The following is a 20,835-nucleotide window of genomic DNA, read 5'->3' as shown; positions in this document are numbered from 1 at the left end:
AATTATGACATAGTTTTAATATAAATTGTAATTGTCGGAACAACCCGAAATATCAGATTATTTATAAAATATGATGTTATAAAATGTAACTATTTGGTACAATCAAATCACGTTAATAATGTTTATGAATGTAGTTTTCATGTGAATATATGACTGTGTTTGTTAATATTGGAACAAATTAAAGTTACAAGAAACTTTAAAATGTGTATGTGTCTCTCAAACTCCAGTGTGGCAAGTTATGGGCAAAGTAAAATTAAAGTAAACTTTGCCACAGTAATTAATAGACTTGTATCTATGTTAAATACAATGTATGTGGATAACGACGAGCAGTTATCTCATTTCAAAAACCAATCACCATAACATATAGCAGATGTGGGAATATTCAATACATTCAACTTTTCGATACTATATTATATTGCATTATTATAGCTAACAATTACATGTATAAGTAGTTTAAGCAAAACTACACAAACTGCTATTTGATACTACATTGTATTAGCTTAAACCATGATAGAAGAATATGCATATTTTTGAAATGCACGAATCATTTCATTGCTTGTTGAAGTGTAGGCTTGACGAATCAATTCGTAATAGTAGTTTTTGAAGTCTGCACTATCACTCGGAATTCTGGGCGTGTATGTAATGACTAGTCCCTCAAAGGAAAGTCTAGGGTATAAAACATTTTGCATGTCCATATCAGCTGATATAAATGGGTAGAATATTTGGCCTAAATGTGATCAAATAATTTTCGATGTAGATTTAAAAAATGCTTCCATTATGTAAATAGATTAACATTTAGCATTTGACCTTTTGAACTTAGAATGTTCATTTATGACCAATAATCAAAATTTACATAAATTTCAGAATGATTTGGTAAAACAACGACACCAACACTTTATAGATATACACATTTATTTTTTCTTAACACATATAACAATAATTTCAATTCTATCAATAGTTCAGTATCAGCTGGCAGTCCTTAGGGCAGCCAGGGCATGCTCTAGTCGTCGTAGGGATTCCTGCTTCCCCAGGATCTCCAGCATCTCTGACACAGGTGGTCCATCCTGAAGTTCAGAATACAGTTTTAAACAGTACAGTTTAAACTAGAACTGTAAGCCAAAGGCTAACGAATACCCCCCAACCCTTCCCTGTCTAGGTTGTTTGCCCTGGCCTTAGTTATGGTATCATTAGAAAGCACAAGGCAATACATTTATTTAGTTTATTTAGAATACCTATTCAACAGTTCATATCATGGTCATTGACATCTGAAAGTTTGAAAAAGATTTATAGAAAAAATGAGAAAAAATGACCAAGGATTAGGCTAGACAAAGCTGTATAATTTTTGCCTATTTTAACTTATTCAGGGGCCATAATTGGAGACATGATCATGTGATTCCAACCACAATCACAGGGGCAAATGTTCTCACCATGGCTAAAAGTTTGAAAAAGATTCATTCAAAAATGACGAAGGAGTAGGACGAACAAAACTAATTTTACCCAATTTAACTCATTAAGGGGCCACAACTCCACCCAGGATCATGTGACTCCCACCAAATTCATGGAGGCAAAGGTTTACATCATGGCCATTAATATTTGAAAGTTTGGAAAAGATTTGCTCAATAGCTTCAAAGAAGAATCCTGGACAAAGCTAATTTTGCCCAATTTAACTCATTAAGGGGCCACAACTCCACTCAGGATCATGCGACTCTGACCAAATCCACGGAGGCACAGGTTTACATCATGGTCATTAATATTTGAAAGTTTGAAAAAGATTTGTTCAATAACGACAAAGATGAATCCCGGACAAAAAAAAACGGACGGACAGACGGACAGACGGACGGACAGACGGACAACCCGATTCCAGTATACCCCCCCCAAACTTTGTTTTGGGGGGTATAAAAATACAGTATAATCTGAAAGTTCTAACAGCAGCCAGGGCATGTTTCAGTCGTCAAAAGGATTCCTGCTTCCCAAGAACTTTTATTATCACTGACAAAGAGGGACCATTCTGAAGAGCAGACAACAGTTTTAGACAAAATAGAATCAGCTGGAAGTCTTCAAAACACCCAAGGCATTTTGAAGTAGTCTTAATGATGATCATCATCACCATCTTTAGTAATTGCATCACTCAATATGAGTATTCTCGCGTTGTGATAACATACTGAGCACACTCAGCAGTCAGAAAGGCCTTTTACATTTAAAACTTTCAATTTTTACACTTTAGTTAAAAGATGATTAAAAACAGACACAGAGAATTTGAGATGCCTCCCAGTCTCACAAGGGCTGACTGGAACCCGTTGAGAGTAGGCTGGTTGACTACACTTGATGTTAGGTGATTCCAGACAATGACCTATGCTGGATGGCTTCCCAAGGATTTCGATAATCTCCAACACAGGGAGACATTCCTGAATAGCAAATAACAGTATTTAACACTGCACTATTTGCTGTAAGCCCTTTGGGCAGTCAGGGCATCTTCCAGTCAGCCTTGCAATTCCAAGGATCTCTAACATTTCCCACACAGAGGGACCATCAAGAAGAGTGGATAAAGAAAGATTAATGGGAGGAAAATAACCAATCATACAAGTAACCTATGCAACAGGTGTGGGTAAGATAGAGTAAGTTGAAGGTTAAGTTTCTTACCGTCTGTTCACTAAGACTCGCTCTGACAATGCCCATGTATTGTATGGTTTTCATCCCTAGCTCCTTACACTGGCACTTCAGAATGCTTTTCACCTCAGCATCGACAAAGTTTGTCATTCCCTTAAGTTTGTGGATAGTTTGTTCTATAACAGACACACTGTTCTTGGTCTTCCTGGTGATATGGTGAAGATGTTTTAAGGTCGGGGTGATCCAAATGAACTCATAAAGGGGATCTGTGAGGTCTTGGATTGAGGAGATTCTGTGCTCCTGGAAAAACATGTAAGGACATTTTCTGGTTAACACTGTCATAATGTATGGTGCAGAACTGCAAAAAATAACAAGAGTATTGTGGAGCCAACACTAAGTCTTGCTTGTTCCTTTTTCAGGAAAACAGGGGGCATAACTCAACAATTAATACAGCCAGTTATGGGCCTTGCTACACATGTATATATTTTTTCTGGCAAACAAGTTTCAAATAAATATCTTAAATGTTTGTTTTTTTCAGGTATAGCCAAAACATAGTGATAGCACAGCAATGCTGCTGACACTAAGGCTATTGAAATACTTAGACAAGCTAAAAATGAATAAAATATCAAACGATACATCTTCATGCCAACTACAGCAGTACTGGTATTGAGAAGAGTTTATAAAGAAAAGCAAGCTGTAAAGCAGTATAAATCTAAAACACATCAAGTTGTCAAGTCATTGGGTACTTCTGTTTATATTTCTACTTTACATGTCAACATATGCTTCATACAGAAATTGCAGAATACCATGGCACGATCAGCAGAATATTTTTTTTACAGAATATTCTGCATTTATATCATAACTTTTTGCCAACCCACGTAATCCATGGAAATTTATGTCTCACAAATATTTATGATTGCGCAGTATTCAACAATAAAAATGATGCTTCATTTCCAGATTTAAACTTGAACACTGTGTCAGACTTAAGTTTAAATGAACTTCTGTGTTGCCATACTTACAATTGCCCATTGAAATAATGGCTCAATATAATGGTCTTCTAAAACATGGACACTGACCAGCCTGCAATATACAACAAACAGAGTAAGATATAAGCAAGGGGCAAAGTGGAATGTGCATTTATATATATAGCCAGATTTTTCATTCTGATAAAGCTTTTTTTAATAGGATGAATGGTTAATAGGCAGTAATAAAAGATTACTTTTTCTCTACCATAGATTGTATTGTAAAGGAAATACAGCCTACATACCTTGACACCAAACTTTCCACTTTTTAAAAACAAGAAATTTACCTATCTCCAAAATGGTCTTTGACTGCTTTTCGTGTTCTATTTAATATTTCCTGCCTCCTGTTGCCATTGAAATGCCTCTGTAGGTGCTTCCTATTGAGTGGTCCGAGTTTCTCCGGTTGAAGTCGAGATGAATGTCGATTTACAAGATCCAGAGAAAACTGTTGAAAAGAAAACATGTATTAAATGAAACCTTTAGCCCATAAAAGGTGCAAAAATTAACAAAATAAACTAGAGCTGTCACAGGAGTGATGAATACCCCCAAATGCTGCCTGGACACAGGAATGGCAAACCATTCCTTTGAAAAGAGGCCATAACTCCAAGGTTACTGCACACTGCATCTTCTTTTATCATGCATGTATTGTTTTATTTAAATCTGTTGAGTAATTTAGAAGTTACACTGCTGACAAGAAAAACTAGCCTTTCATGAGTTATCGTCCGGAAACCGTTTTTCTATTTTTAGTATCAGTGACCTTGACCTTGGCCCCACCAGCCCCAATATCGAACTTGACCTGTATCTTCTGATGTTACACCTGTGTACCAAAAATTGTTCAAATCTGTCTAGCCTTTCATGAGTTATCGTCCGGAAACCGTTTTTCTATTTTTAGTAACAGTGACCTTGACCTTGGCCCCACCAGCCCCAATATCGAACTTGACCTGTATCTTCTGATGTTACACCTGTGTACCAAAAATTGTTCAAATCTGTCAAGCCTTTCATGAGTTATTGTCCGGAAACCGTTTTTCTATTTATAGTAACAATGACCTTGACCTTGACCCCACCAGCCCCAATATCAAATTTGACCTATATCTTCTGATGTTACACCTGTATACCAAACTGTATCTTCTGATGTTACACCTGTGTACCAAAAATTGTTCAAATCTGTCTAGCCTTTCATGAGTTATCGTCCGGAAACAGTTTTTCTATTTTTAGTAACAGTGACCTTGACCTTGGCCCCACCAGCCCCAATATCGAACTTGACCTGTATCTTCTGATGTTACACCTGTGTATCAAAAATTGTTCAAATCTGTCTAGCCTTTCATGAGTTATCGTCCGGAAACCGTTTTTCTATTTTTAGTAACAGTGACCTTGACCTTGGCCCCACCAGCCCCAATATCGAACTTGACCTCTATCTTCTGATGTTACACCTGTACCATGAAAACCGACAGACCGACCGACAGACCGACCGACAGACGGACCGACTGACAGACCGACCGACCGACAAGCTCACTCCTATATACCCCCTCAAACTTCGTTTGTGGGGGTATAATGACATGTATTTTAACTTGTTTCTGTGCTTAACTATCCTTTTAGGGAGTTAGCCAGAAGTAAAAAACAGACAGGGCTCTTCCAAAAAGGGACTTGGTGCTGATTCAAGTTGGTATCCATCATATTATGAGTGTGAAATTCCATGAAGGACCATGATGACTAAGTCCAAAAATTATTGTAATTAGAGTGTATTCCTATATTTATTCTCATATTATAAAAGTTAATATTGCGCAATATTTTGCCGCGTAAAAATCCCCTGGTGTAATATCAAAATCCCCTGGAATTCAGACCAAAATCCCCTGGGAAGCCGCTCAGAAATATGGCATGTATGTGATAGTGAAAAAGGCACATTGTAGTGGGCTGTGAAGAACTTGAACAATATGAGTTTGACAGGAATGTTAGGAAGTATGTTAGATTGAGGTGATATAGTGTTTAAACTGCCAAATACGTAAAGTGTGTATGTATTTGTAATCTTATTAGAAGATTTAAATAGTACAAAAGAAATATTTGACAGTCATTAGCATTTAATTCTATGAAGGCAGAAGGGTACACAGGCTCGTCTCCATGACGGCAGATTAGAGGGTGCTACCAAAAAAGGACATAGTGCAGCAACCTTCCATAACTCTTTAGCTAAAACCAAACCTATTGTTCAATTAAGGAATGAATTGCGGGGTTGATGTCATTATCGGGGTATGAATGCAATTGGGTTGGTCAATGTGTGTGGAGTCCGAAGGACTCCACGCGTACTTTGACCAACCCAATTGCGTTCATATCCCCGATAATGACATCAACCCCGCAATTCATTCCTTATATTTACACCAATAGTTCATTATTTCATTTAAGAATTGTTAAAAAAATACTTCATTTCATTTAAGAAAACCTTTCAGTAATCCGTTCTTACCCATTCTGTAAATAGAAAGACCCGACTATAACCGGAAACATATTTTTCAAATGACGTCACAATAACGCGGGAAAAGATCAAGCACTTGAAATCACTTAAAAACATAAAATTTCAACATTTCTGGTACCAATATATTTAAAATATAATAAACTAACCCTTTTAAAAATGTTGATCTTTATTTTACGGGACCTGCAGACACAATACAACCAATAACAAGATCAATAGCTTTCATGTATATTGTTATGCAATGAATTGCGATCCGAACATATCTGAAGATGTTGCGTTCATCGATTGATGAACGCAATTACCGAAATGACGTTCATTTAAGGAATGGAAGTTGAGGTGTTAATATTATTTGGCTTACTAGATTCATCCTTTATGAATCAGCTTTAATTTACCATTTTCAAGATTAAAAGATTTATAGAAATAAAAATCTTATGCCAATCTTTACCACTGAACCTCTGAAATTCCTAGAGGAGAGGACAAATTTGTAATCCTTTGAAGCATTTTTGAAGTAAATGAATATATATGCCATTACAGGAACTCTCATAGATTGGCACCAAAATGCATTCTCCATTAAATTAACATAGAATTAATAAATTTTAATGTTTATTTTCCTATTGATATTGACCAAAATAGAAACCAATATTCTAGAAACATATTCCGTACTTATTGGGAAACCCATTTGAAATTTAGCGTGAGCATCTGCAGTTATCTTACATGATAGTGTTTATAGCATTTTCATAATACCTGCTACACATTCAAAGCCTTCCATCTACATGTATATTCAAATTGCATTTAACTTACTATTGCAATGCAAAATCAACAACTTAAAAGACAATAACATTTATAGAAATTTCAGTAACCAGGAGAACTGTTGTTTACTAAAGTTGCTATTTGCCTATCTATGATAGTCTGTTTCCAGGAGGCAGTCTGAGAGATGACCAAGGTTATTCTCATACATGCCATATTTTCTGGAGACCATTCAGGGGGATTTGTTCAAAAGGCTGAAAATTCAGGGGGATTTTGGTTGTATTCAGGGGGATTTTTTTAGTAGGTCTAAGTTGGCGAAATTTTAAAGTATTTTTAGACGCAAGTAAGAAAAAATGTATTCACATATAGTTTGCTTTGAAAACTTCTGAACTTTTTTCATTATACAGAATTATTTTATGTCATGATTTATCATATTTTTATGATACACTGTCATGTCATACTGTAATGCACTTGCAGAACAAAATATGTCATTGGAAAAATATGTTTTCAAGACAATTAAATTAAATTTACCTTCCTCCAAAGTCTTTAAACAAATTGTGCTTAATTCTATCAGCTTTGATGACTTTCAGACAATAAGAGAATAGAATAAATATTATTAGTTTCTTCCTTCCAAAAGAGTAATATTTCTTTGCCTTAATTACTACAAATTAATTGATCACTTGTTGTAAAAGTTTCCTTTTGGAGAGTTTCACTCACATACTGTGGTTTCACTATGTCATTATTGCCTGATGTAAAATTTCAAAAAAACCCAAAAAAAAAACAACTTTTTTTTTTTAAATTCCGGGGAATTTTATCTCCCGCCGGGAGACCGGGGAATGGATCGAAATTCCGGGGGATTTTTCCCCCCACAGGGAGATATGGCATGTATGTGACGACCCTCTGCTTGACTAGAGACATTAATTTGTTTCTGTAGAGTTTGGGTCCAGAGGGGTATATTTTACAAAACTTTGAAATATTACTATAAATCTATTTCAAGCATTTAGATTATTTACAGACGAACTCTGTTGTCATAAACTCCCTGGGCTGGGTTTCCTCATAGGCTCAAACTGGATGAAAAGACCGATTTCTTTAAACAGACTGTAAGCAATTCTCTTAGGCTCAAACGCTTCGAGGCTAGAGGTTACAATTTCCACCAGTCCCTAAGAGTTCAAGCCAAAGGGATTCAACTGTTACTTATGAACTTTATTAAAACAGATAAAGATTTTACATGGACCTATCACTGTGTATGTCTGACAGCTCTAACCTACCATTTGTACTAGCTCCTGAAGTGTTTTGCCATCTGTTGGACCAGAAAATCCCCGGTTCACAGTGGTAAGATAGTTCAACAAGGCATCTGGCTCTATTCCCTGGTTCTAGAAAAAACAAAAATGAAAGCAAATTGAATGCTTAAATTTTGGTTAAAAAAACAAATATAAATACTCTCTTTAAAATATTTCATTTTTTGCAGGGCAGTGAATTACAAGTTTTTTAAGATTATTATTGTGAAAAAGTTTCATGTCTTCATAGTTTTACTTATATGTAAGAAAAAAATAGGCAAAATTTATGGGCGGCTTACCTTAAAACTTTCCACATGTATGTCACCCTGTCTCTTCGAAAGCTTTGTTCCATCTCTGTAAATTAAGTGCAGTATGTATAACATTCAGTGGTCCAATTTAGGACAAGCTCAAATTTAGTAAAACATCCATTCAAGTCTATTTCCCTGGTGGTGGTCTCACCCGGACTGTCAAAGTCATCCACCAGTTTAAGGAGGTATAAAGGGTTTTACTATGTCTCATAATATTATATACGTGGAGATGGAGAAAAAGCATTAAAAACCTACTATATAAGTCTATAGAAAACTAAGGACCCTTTGGCGGGGGCATTTTTCACACCAGAGACATAATTTGAACAATCTTGGTAAAGGAACTCTCCATGAGGCTTCATACCAAATACCAAGGGTCTGTGACTTGCACTTTCAGAGAAGAAGACTTTATAAGATTTAACTGTAAAAGTATATAGAAATCCCCAACCATGATCTTTGTGTACCATGGCTGATACGGCTAAGAAAATTTTATAATCATAAATAAATAATCAGGCAATCGTTTCGCAAGGTATCAGATGCTATAACATTGAAATATATTCTTGGGAAAGCTAGAATTAAACAGGGTCCACTTTTCAGAACAATAATTTTTATCAGCAGTCAAGACTACTCGGCCTGAAGACTACTGACACTAAAGTGCTATTGAAGAATATTGAATTGTTACAAAACTAACATGCAAATTCATTGGTAGGATAGTTATTTTCCCTGCCTCATGCATATTCATTAAACTGAGATTTTGGCAGTCAATTGTCCCATAGTATTACGGAATTAAGTACAGTTGTAGATAACGATGCGCTGCGACCAGTAGGGTACCATTGTTACAAGGAAGGTTGCATGAAGGTTGCATGAAGGTTATGGTATACAGCTAAACAGTAAAGTACATGTATGGGATTCAGATATGTTGCTCTTTGTTCATGACAGTTAATGCTGCAGTGTATAACCAGTATTTGTACATATGGCAGAATAAGTGGTCTCATAATGAACAGTTTTAAGTTTACTTTTAAACAGATCAGGTGTCTTTAATCAATGCATAATTAAAATAGATACTGTTTCAATAAATCAAGGGATTTAGCCGGTACATTCTACAAAATAAGTGTGAGAAAATTGTTTCATAATACTAGATTCTTATTTCATACTAAAGCAAGAAAACGTTGTATGACATTATGTACACTGTACAAGGGCATGTCTGAGGTTCAAAATATAATGTTTTAACAAACAAAAGGGCCATGATGGCCCTAAATCGCTCACCTGAGTAAAAGAGTTTAACCTTTGTTATCAATATAGCTTGTTTCTCAAAGAATATTGAACAAGAGCTGTCACAGTATGAGACGAATGCCCCCGAATGTGTCATTGACCTATGAACAAGTACATGAAAAGTTGATCTTGCCTTTATGTGTCAAATTGTTATGGCAAGTTATTATAAATTGCCTCTGAAATACCACCCATACTTGACAGCCTACACTCTTATGTCCTCATATTCAGCATTCCATTGTGAATAAACACTTAGTGTATATTTCACCATAGAGGTAGGGACATGGGTCTTGCACACGACATGTCGTCTTGGTATGTCGAAAATATGTGGCTAGTCATTTTAAAATCTGTCCATTCAAAAGAAAGTTACAGCCCGGTTACGACAGCCTAACCTCCATGTACTTATATGCAGCATACCATTGTGAATAAACACTAAGTGTGACCTTCAACTTAGAGGTAACCGCCCTCAAAAAAGGGGCTCGCTGGAGCACTGTACTAAGGTTTTAGATTATTTTAGGAACAGTTTGTTGTTCTTCTTGATACTAGAGCATTGTGTTAACAATAAATTGTGAAATTCAAGACATGAAAAAAAGAGTATCAGTGATTTGTAAAGAACAAATTCCTGGATTATTCATTCAAAGAATGGAAATGATGGAAAAACAAATTTGCAGCATATGTTGTTTTCTTTTTTTTGACTTGGCTGAAAGGTACCATATTATATCATGTATAGGACGCTAGCATAGATAGGACACAGGCCAAAAAATAGTTGAAAAAACGGGGTAATAACCCTTAATATATAAGATAGGACGCAGCGGAAAAATGTAAAAATCAGAGCCGAAAAATTGAGGTTGGTAAAGTATTTACTAGTGATGTTCCGATGATCGATTATAATCGAAAATCGATTGGTTGGGTCTGAAATCGGCGACAATCGATAGTATTTAGTTATAATCGATTATCGAAAAAAATTTTTTTAGTAAGTGTTAAGATGTTATCTTTAACAAAATGGCTGATGAAAGCCACAATGAGCAAGGAAATGAACTATTTTTTATACAACAACACTAAATAACTTCAATCATAGACATAAGGTATATGCATATAATGATTAAGAGTTTAATACTCTACATGAATAAAACTACAACTCAGGTACTATCTAGTATTTTAAAAACCGATTGTACTATCGATAATCAGTTACTTGAGTGGAACCGATCATCGATAGTAAAATTGCAACCGATTCCCAACACTAGTATTTACAACATATATTGAAGTAAAAATCAAACAAAAAATTGTATGTAAGGCATAATTCGATAACTGTCTTGTGTATTTCGATAATTATCGTCGTATTTCAGTAATTTAGCGTACACAACAATGATTTAAGTCTTGACATTTTGAGAACATTCATGCATATTATAAGAAATATGAAAATAAAAGAGACCAAACAAAATTATTTTAATACATTTGAGAGAAGTCTATGCAAGGGTGCTTCAGACCAAATTTGGTAAATATCTATCAAGAGGTTCACAAGAATAATCGTTTTTTACTCTATTTTTAGCTAAAAGGGGCCAAACAAAATTATGTGAACAAATTTAAGAGAGGTCCATGCAAGGACACTTCAAACCAAATTTGCTAAAGATCTATCAAGGGGTTCATGCGAAGAATATGTTAAGTTTTTTTTACTAATTTTAGCTCTGGTGGCCCTTAAAAGGGGCCAAACAAAATTATTTGAAAAGACCTGACAGAGGCCCATGCTAGGATGCTTCAGACTTGCAGATCCATCAAGCAGTTAATAAGATCAAGTTGTTTAAAGGTTTTTCTATTTTTTGCTCTGGTGACCCTTAAAAGGGGCCAAACAAAACCATTTGAACAAAGTTGAGAGAGGACCATGTAAGGATGCTACATATCAAGTATGGAGTCATTCTGACCTTTACTTTCAGAGGAAAAGATGTTTAAGTGACAAGACAATGTAAAAACAAATGACCCCTGAGCAAGGCCAATTTGACCCCGGGACAATAATTTGAATACCTTTGGTGTAGGTCCACTAGGTAACACTATATACAAAATATGAAAGCTCTAGGTCTTATATTTTGGAGAAGAGGATTTTTAAAGATTTATTATATAAGACTATATAAAAACAAATAACTTTCAGGGCGGGGCCAATTTTGACCCTGTGGCAATAATTTGAACAACTTTGATAGAGGTCCACAAGATGATGTTGTATACCAAATATCTAAACTCCTGGCCTTACGGTTCTGGAGCAGAATATTTTTACTATATAACACTACGTAAAAACAAGGACCCCCTAGGCGGGGTCAATTTTGACCCTGTGGCAATAATTTGAACAAATCTGGTAGAGGTCCACTAGATGATGCTGTATACCAAATATCTAAGCCCTGGGCCTTACAGTTTCGGAGAAGAAGATTTTTAAAGATTTACTATATAACACTAAGTAATAAAACTAGTGACCCCTGGGGCGGGGCCATTTTTGACCCCAGGAGAATAATTTGAACAAATTTTGTAGAGGACCACTACATGATGACACATACCAATTTTCAAGGTTCTAGGCCTTGTGGTTTTTGAGAAGAAGATTTTTAAAGTTTTCCCTATATAAGTCTATGTAAAACAAGTGACCCCCGGGGCGGGGCCATTTTTGACCCCAGGGGGATAGTTTCAACAATTTTGGTAGAGGACCACTAGATGATGCTATATACCAAATATTAAGGCTCTAGGCCTTGTAGCCCATGGCAAACAGAGTTCTGCATGGAATTCAATTCTTTGAACAATTTTCAAAGGGGACCACCCAAGGAACATTCCTGTGAAGTTTGGATGAAATTGGCTAAGCGGATTATGAGGAGATGTCGTTTAAAGTAAAAGTTTACGGACGGACGGACGATGGACGGACGGACGACGAACAAATTGTGATCACAAAAGCTCACCTTGTCACTATGTGACAGGTGAGCTAAAAAAGGAAATCAGGAAACAATTTCATTCAAAATGAAGGAATATCTACCAACCTGTTAAGTATGAGAGGAAGGTGGGCATATTGTGGTGGCTGCCAACCAAACGCTGAGTACATCTGAAGATGCTTCGGAGTTGACACACTCCATTCCTGGTGAAGAGAAACATACAACATGGAATCTGAAGCAAATATGCCTAGAGACTTTCAAGTAAAATGTTTAATTTACTAATATCATAGAATATCTATCAATTGCAGGTTTACACTATTAAAGGAAATTGAGTGGTTATCTAATACTACGGTATAATAATTTATCTTGAAAATAAATGATTTTTTCACAGACTTAGCTTCTATTTGCAATAGATGAAATATAAATCTAACAGTCCAAATTCCTCATGTTTGATATGGAAATTTCAAAGCCTTGTTTTTTTAAGTGTCTCACTGCTTGAATAGTATTCCTTTGTCCACAAGACCCACTTTATATCCAGTGATTATTTTTGGACTTATTTTTACCATCTGTGTTTTGCAAATTGGGGAAAAAGTTGACTTTGAGAAATATACAAAATCGGGCCAAAATAGCTAATAAAATGGAAAATATGCATGTTTTCATGTTGTTATGCATACATTATGCTATAAAAGAAAAAGTATTGTCAAGATTTTTTTTTTCAAGAAATCCATTGCTTTTTTATTCATTTAAGTAATATGCATTTATCAAAATGGGGGGAAAAAAATTGGGGGAGGGGGAACTGACATTTCAAACAATTTTTTAACTGCTCTATTTTCATTGACCTAATAAGTGTATTATGCTCAAACATCTTTCTAATTCAGAATTAGTAAAAACAGTTCCTATTACCATTCCCCTGAGCACATGTGAAATCTGCATATGGTGATCATCCACAACATTCGCAAAATGATACGTCGGGAAGCCATCTGACTTTATAACTACCTAAAACAGAATATTTAGCTTAAAATCATACTAGACTGCATGTTATAATCATCTTTTAAAAAAACAAAACTAAGCTAAGAAACAATTGAGATAAAAGAAGGTACCTAGCCAAATACTGTTCTACCTACTATCAAAAACATATTAGGGTGAGAGTGGTTCAGTGGTCAAAGGCATCGACCTCTCAACCAGAGGTCATCAGTTTGATCCTTTTCCTTGGCCTCTCAAAAGGCCATAAGCAATGGTGTTTACATAGGAAACAGAGTCAAGAGTGACTTGGGTAACATTTGAACTGAAATTGGTTTGAATAAACTAAACTTATGAGAATGATCTGTATAACCTACAAAGTCTCCCTCCCGGGCCTCCTCAGTAGAGCTGTCCATGATTTCCCCATACACAAGGTCTGTCCATGGCTCTGTAATCGCCTCATACTGTAAGGAAAACATATCTGCTCATGTTTATCAATTTCAAATGTTGAAATAGTCAGTTTGCATTATAAAACTCCTCTAAGTGCACAGAGTCAGGGTCAGTGTGTTTCACAAATGCACACTTTTACTGTATTTGCACCAATAAATGCACCGGTATGTCCAGAGCCTGTATTCATAAAGCTTCTGAGTAAAACTTCTCAACTTTTCAACTTTTTCTAATTTTTAAGATTGAAAATTTGAAATATCTACGATTTGATATCAAATTTATATATATATGACTTTATTATTTTGATCTTTTCTTGCTTATTTTCATATTTTTGTTGTAAAAAGATTTATATTCTGCATTGAATTAAGCTTGGAAAGAAAGCCTTATTGAGTAACAAGAGCAAAATGTGAGCAAAATGCCTCATTGAGTTACAAGAGCAAAATGCCTTATTGAGTAACAGGAGCAAAATGCCTTATTGAGTAATACAAGAGCAAAATGTTTCATTGAGTAATACAAGAGCAAAATGTCTCATTTAGTAACAAGAGCAAAATGCCTCATTGAGTAACACAAGAGCAAAATGTCTCATTGAGTAACAAGAGCAAAATGCCTCATTGAGTAACACAAGAGCAAAATACCTTATTGAGTAACAGGAGCAAAATGCCTTATTGAGTAACAGGAGCAAAATACCTTATTGAGTAATACAAGAGCAAAATGCCTCATTGAGTAACACAAGAGCAAAATGCCTCATTGAGTAACACAAGAGCAAAATGCCTCATTGAGTAACACAAGAGCAAAATACCTTATTGAGTTACAAAAGCAAAATGTCTCATAGACTAATACAAGAGCAAAATGTCTCATTGAGTAAGAAGAGCAAAATGCCTCATTGAGTAAGAAGAGCAAAATTCCTCATTGAGTATTAGAGCAAAATGCCTCATTAAGTTACAAGAGCAAAATGCCTCAATAAGTTACAAGAGCAAAATGCCCCATTAAGTTACAAGAGCAAAATGCCTCATTAAGTTATAAGAGCAAAATGCCTCATAAAGTTACAAGAGCAAAATGCCTCAATAAGTAACAAGCACAATATATTTACCTTAAAGCGTGTGACATATGGCACTTTCTTGTCCAGTTTGTCTTGCACCTGCTGTTGTGTGAGGTCTCGACATTTGTTGTCGTATTTGGGCGTCTCCTGACGTCGTATCGCCTCCTTCTTCAGTAGAGCAAGGCGCTTTTCCGTGCAGAAACAATGGTAGCAGTGACCGGACTGGGTAGTGATATTTGTAAAGAAGTAAATATGGTTGGCACAACATAATGGCCAATAAAAGCACTCCTAATGTTCTTTACATGTAGCAGCAATGAGCAACATTTCTAATCAGTTTTGTATCTAAAATAAGTTGATACTAAAATTGTGTCTATAAGACACACCAGTTCTAATTTATTTCCAACCAAAATGAAAGTCTATCCATAGACATTCATTTTGTCACTCATATTTGCCCACAAAATGCTAACAATGGTATTACCAGAACTATTTTCTTAGCTGTTGACACAATAATAGAACTTTTTTTACTGCTACTACCATCAAATGAAATGACAATAACTTAGGAAATGCCAATTTTTGATAATTAAAGGGCCATAACTCTCTTACTATGTGTAGCTGCAAACAAACCCCCAGGTGCACAACTTCATCATCTCAACAACATTCCCCTAAGGTTTCAAGACTCTAGGTCAAACAGTTTGGGAGTTTTGAATGACAATAGTTCGCAAAATACTTATCAATGGAATCACAGTCGGACGCAGTGACTGACAAGGGCATTTCTATATGCACCCCCATTAAGTGGGCACATAAACACATCCTGCTGGAATATAACCTAGAACCTAGGCCAAAATATAGAACAAGCCTAAACTTTATGCTAAGGTTCAAACAGAGATTTTTCTAAAAAGTATCACATGTAAACAGACTTCACCATTTTTAATTGAAAAAATGAAAGCTTACATTAAGCAACTTTTCCACACTGTCCTGGTACAGCTGTATTCTCCGTGACTGTAGATACACGTACATCAACATAATAATTTATGACATTTGTGAACCAAATTATTTCACAAATACAAACACAAACTAAATTCATGAACCCAAATATATTAACAATAATGATTTGTTTTCATTTTCTTGAAATTTATGTATGTTTCAGTTATTTTAAGAGATGGATCAATTTATCAATGTATTTTTCGTACATTTTTCTTACCACAATACTATATTAATAGCTACCTGCAAATACGGTCCAAACTCGCCACCTTGTCTAGGACCTGTAGATGTCAAGATATTCTTACAAAACTGAAGATATACATGTAAGGTAATGAATAACAGCCCGTTATATATTTCATTAAAATAAAAAAGAACAAGACGTCCATTTAATTACTAGAACTTAGTACTGGGTGATATTAAAAAAGCTTAGTTTTATATCTTATTACAGAATATAATAAAACAGTAATATAATTTCACATACAAATGATTACACAATTTAAGAAACAATAAAGATAGTAAGGCTTCAGATCGTTACCCCATTTTTGGGTGTAATCTGCATCTCAATAAAAATATTAAAGTACATTTATGGGTGTCCTAAAGCACTTTTAAGCAGCAGGGTAAGGCTTACAACTAAGATTTCTTATTGAATGGGGTCACAGCAACTTACATATACCCCAACTCAAACTGGCCCTCACTTACTTTCATCAGGAACAAGTCCGGCCCAGTTCAGAACATCTTCGATCTTCTCTGTTGCTCCATCAACCTTCCTTGTCTGGAATTTGAAAACATATTTTTTCTAAAAAACTATTTAAATTTGATAATTTAAGGACAATGGCAGTTAATGCTGGAAGAAATATTATTGCAAAGTGAATAACAACTGCTTGGCAAGTATGCATTGTATTTCGAATTAGAGTGATTTTTGCCCAGTAACCATTTTGGTCTGCTCCATTTTAACCCAGTGTGACTAACTTAGCCCATAGTCTTGTTCTCAAAATTAACAGAAAAAATATTAATAAATGTTTAATCCTTCTTTTCAGGAATATTTATTGCCAAAGAAATTAATGTATTCACTCTTGTTACCACATTTGTGTTATAGAAGAGCATGTTGTCAGTAAATATTTTCCTAAAAATTATTTAGAAAATATATATAATATTCCAAAACATGACAAACTGAACCAAAATTACTTTTTTGCAGGGTTCAACGTTAACTTTTTCAATCACTAGACCAGTAAGTCTTAGATCATGTTAAAATTTTCTAAACGGGGTGCAGAACATAACGCTGTTTTTGTCATTACATGTATAAACAAGCCATTAAAAATTGTCTCTCCATTTCTTACAAAACCACCTTTTACACTTAAAACACCTTTTACACTTTTGTGTTTTTTTGTACTTTACTATACTTTGTACTCTCTAGGGGTTCTTTGTCGGAAAAACACCTGTATTTATGCAGGTCCATTTTAGTTTTGTCTGCTTGAAAGCAACATGTAAACAATTCGAAACAACTATATTTGGATAGCCTCAAAAGTTAGTAAACACTAATATACATTATACATAAAAAAGTATGTTTATTCACTAAATTTAATTACTTTGACAGGAAAATAGGTGATTCAACACTAAAGCATGGCTTTTTCTTTTACCAATCCGACTTTATCATTTTACGACACATAACATGTATGGTGTGCAGTGTGCACTTGCATGTAGGAAGGGCTGAGAGCCTGTCAAATGGTTTGATTGATCCACTACAGCTGACGTCATACCTGATTATAGAACTGGGAAATCCGTCAATGCACTGGAATTTCCATCACATACACTGGAAATCCCAGTTCTATTAATGATACAGGCAAAATTGAAAAAAAAAGATTGATATGTTCGGTATTACTGTCAAATTATCTGTTCATTTTCATGTATAATTGTATACGAGCTACAAGTAAACAAACACTAAAAAATTTCAACACGTCCAGTTGGGCTAACAAGACATGGATTTTTCTAGACAGGACCAGCTTTTTGATAGACAATGTAGTTTCTGAACGAGGTTAGTGTCAAACCCTGTTTTGTGATAAGTCAAAAAGAAATGAAATTCCATACTAAATTTGCATACATTTTTTCAGCAAAACATATCCAAAAAACATAAATGAAAAAAAGGAGGCTGAAATGGACCAGGCCAAAACAGTAACTGTGTTGAATTAACAACCTGTCTATGAATCAAGAGCACATTTTGTTTAAATTTAATGAAGAGTAGAGTCGATTGTTAAGGCAAAAAAAAATAATACCTGTGGTTCCGGTAACATGGCAAAAAAAATAGGGTCTGGATTTTTTTTTTTTTTTTTTTACGGTTTCAATATCATGCAATTTTCTGTTGCATCATATCATTTATGTTATATCTAAGCGTTTCCTTATTTACAAAAAGTCTGATAAAAATAGCATTATTTCTTGTCTGAATTTATCTTCTTACCTTCGACTACCGTATTTTCCTGCCAATTTTGCCCATAAAATGTATACAATACTCGTTTATAAGTCGCGTACAAATCTGTGATAATGTTCTAGCCAAACAGTCAATTATCAACTAAATTTGTTCATTTGCTGCAGGAAAATCGCGGATTTTCTTGTCAACTATGAGCCCCCTAAACTAGGCCTTCAAGTGGAAGAACGTTAATAATAGAACAAGTTAACGCGGATATGGATTTATTTTACGTATCTTATTTTCGTACGATCAAAGTTTCATTCATATTTATAGTGAATTCAAACATTTCGGTCATTGTTTTAAGATTCCCAGACAATGATTACTGATTATTATTTTTTCGATCGTATCATATTTTCTTACCAGCCTAGGCGAAATCCTGGCTATCAAATGAAAAGTTGATCAACAGTCACAGTACGTATCACTTTCGGTTATTAAACACTACAATGAACAAATAAAGTTATTATTCAACTACTAAATGAGGCCTGCATGTTGTTGTTTACTAAATTTATATCGTTTATTGCACGTCCAGGTATTGATATAATTGGGTTTGATTTTAAAATCCTCATTTCTCGTATCCTTGTGTACGTGACGCCGAGGTCCAAATTTGCCATCTCGACGTCATACTCAAACTCATTTTAATCGAAGCCAGAATGTTCCGATTCGTCAGACAATCACTGGAATATAAATGACATTATTCAGGAATGTTGTTTTAAACTGAAGTTAACAAGGGCAGAAATTGGTTCTACATTGCATTCTTGTGTATTCGAAAACACGTGTTTCAACAGCTGATCGATGTTAAATTGGGTCATGTCAAAGTTTAACAATAGGGATAGTCATTATTTTATACTTACTTTCAATTTGTAGAAGCAGATGCGCATTTTTATGACCGGATTGGCAAACAGAAGTGACACAAATGTCCCGTATAATGATTTATGGCCTTTGTTTATACAAGCCAGATGATTTTTTGTTTATCATACATGGTCGACATTTTGACACGATTCCGAACCATGACCTGTGACGTCAGGCGCGTGATCAATAAAATATAGTTGTATTATTGGTAGTTAATTATAACTTGCAGTATTGTGTAAATTTCCACGAGGAAAACGAAACAGGAATGCCCACAAACCTGCGCAGTCAACGTTTTATGCATCTTTGATACCAGTGACCTTATTTCGCGATTTTCCGAAATTCTTTAAATAGTAACATAGTGGGTTTTTTTAGTGCATTGTATTTATCGATGTTTATACTTCATGAATATGAATTTATAGCAAATAAACAAGCATCAGGTATGAAAATAAATGCCCCTACATTACAAATATGTAGGATTACGTATCTATGAAGCTATTGATAAAACTTTAAGATCCGTATCTATGAAGCTATGGATAGATAAGTAAAATTGCGTATCTATGAAGTAAAGGGTTAAATAAGGCGAAATGAATAACCATTGATAATTGTGGATATATTAATTAAACGATTAGTGAAATGTGTATTGGAACCTGGCAGTTAGCCTGCATGAATTCACAAAGCCTAATCGTAAGAAGCCTGCATGATATACGCAAAGCCTAATCGTAAAGAAGTAAGTTTTATTTTGGACATGGATAAAAAACACCGCAAGCTATAATTAAAAAAATGTTCATTATAAAGACAGCGAAATATGTCTCCTGTTATCAACCACGTGTTTGGACCGTAAACATGCGTCAATTTGGAGATATCGGACAGAATTCGCCACCCTCGGCCATTTTGTTTTCCGTCTCAGTAATACATAATCAGGAAAGAAAGTTTATGCTCCAGGGACATTGAAAGACAAACAACGAAAATAATGACGATATATTTAAAAAAATACATATATATATTTTAGGATAATATTTAAAAAATAAATATTTTTTTTACTTTTATGTCTAAAAATTTTTTGGGTCATCATGGAAATAATAGGGTCGGTGGGGTTACCGGAAACACAGGTGTGTTTTTTTTTGGCCTAATAGAAATTTAATCATTGTAAAGCAAATTTACGACCCTTGCCTCAAGCCGTGACTTACTGTACCTAATACTAACTTAGTTGTGTGACACTATATTGTGACGGTTGGATAAAACAAATCTTTAAACATAAAAGAAGTAAATTACCATGTCAGTATCTTCAATTCTCAAGAGAAACTTTCCATTATTTGACTTCGCAAACAGATAGTTAAACAGAGCTGTTCGAAGACCACCTAGATGCATCATTCCAGTAGGACTTGGGGCAAATCGTACACGGACCATTCTGTCAACTGACACTCCATAGTTTCTGCAAAAATTACGAAAAATAATGTACGTTTTTCTTTTCATCATGGGCAGCGCCATCTTGTCGTAAATGAACTGTCGTAAA

At 34.9% G+C, this 20,835-nt stretch overlaps 1 protein-coding gene across 1 annotated transcript; it reads right to left on the bottom strand.

The window, feature by feature from the left end:
- Window positions 1-912: 912 nt before the first annotated feature.
- Window positions 913-20,810, bottom strand: LOC128220599 (probable glutamate--tRNA ligase, mitochondrial). The gene is made up of 14 exons (XM_052929055.1): window positions 20,595-20,810; window positions 16,712-16,784; window positions 16,256-16,293; window positions 15,983-16,030; window positions 15,083-15,253; window positions 13,923-14,009; window positions 13,489-13,581; window positions 12,694-12,788; window positions 8,411-8,465; window positions 8,103-8,207; window positions 3,917-4,074; window positions 3,627-3,687; window positions 2,641-2,907; window positions 913-1,064 (listed from the first exon to the last, which is right to left on the bottom strand). Exons 1-14 carry the CDS (start codon window positions 20,808-20,810, stop codon window positions 966-968), a joined length of 1,566 nt encoding a protein of 521 aa, XP_052785015.1. The 3' UTR covers window positions 913-965.
- Between the last annotated feature and the right edge of the window lie 25 nt (window positions 20,811-20,835).

Source organism: Mya arenaria, chromosome 15 (assembly GCF_026914265.1).
Source record: "Mya arenaria isolate MELC-2E11 chromosome 15, ASM2691426v1".
NCBI lineage: Eukaryota > Metazoa > Mollusca > Bivalvia > Myida > Myidae > Mya > Mya arenaria.
This window is presented reverse-complemented; position numbering and strand designations above follow the sequence as displayed.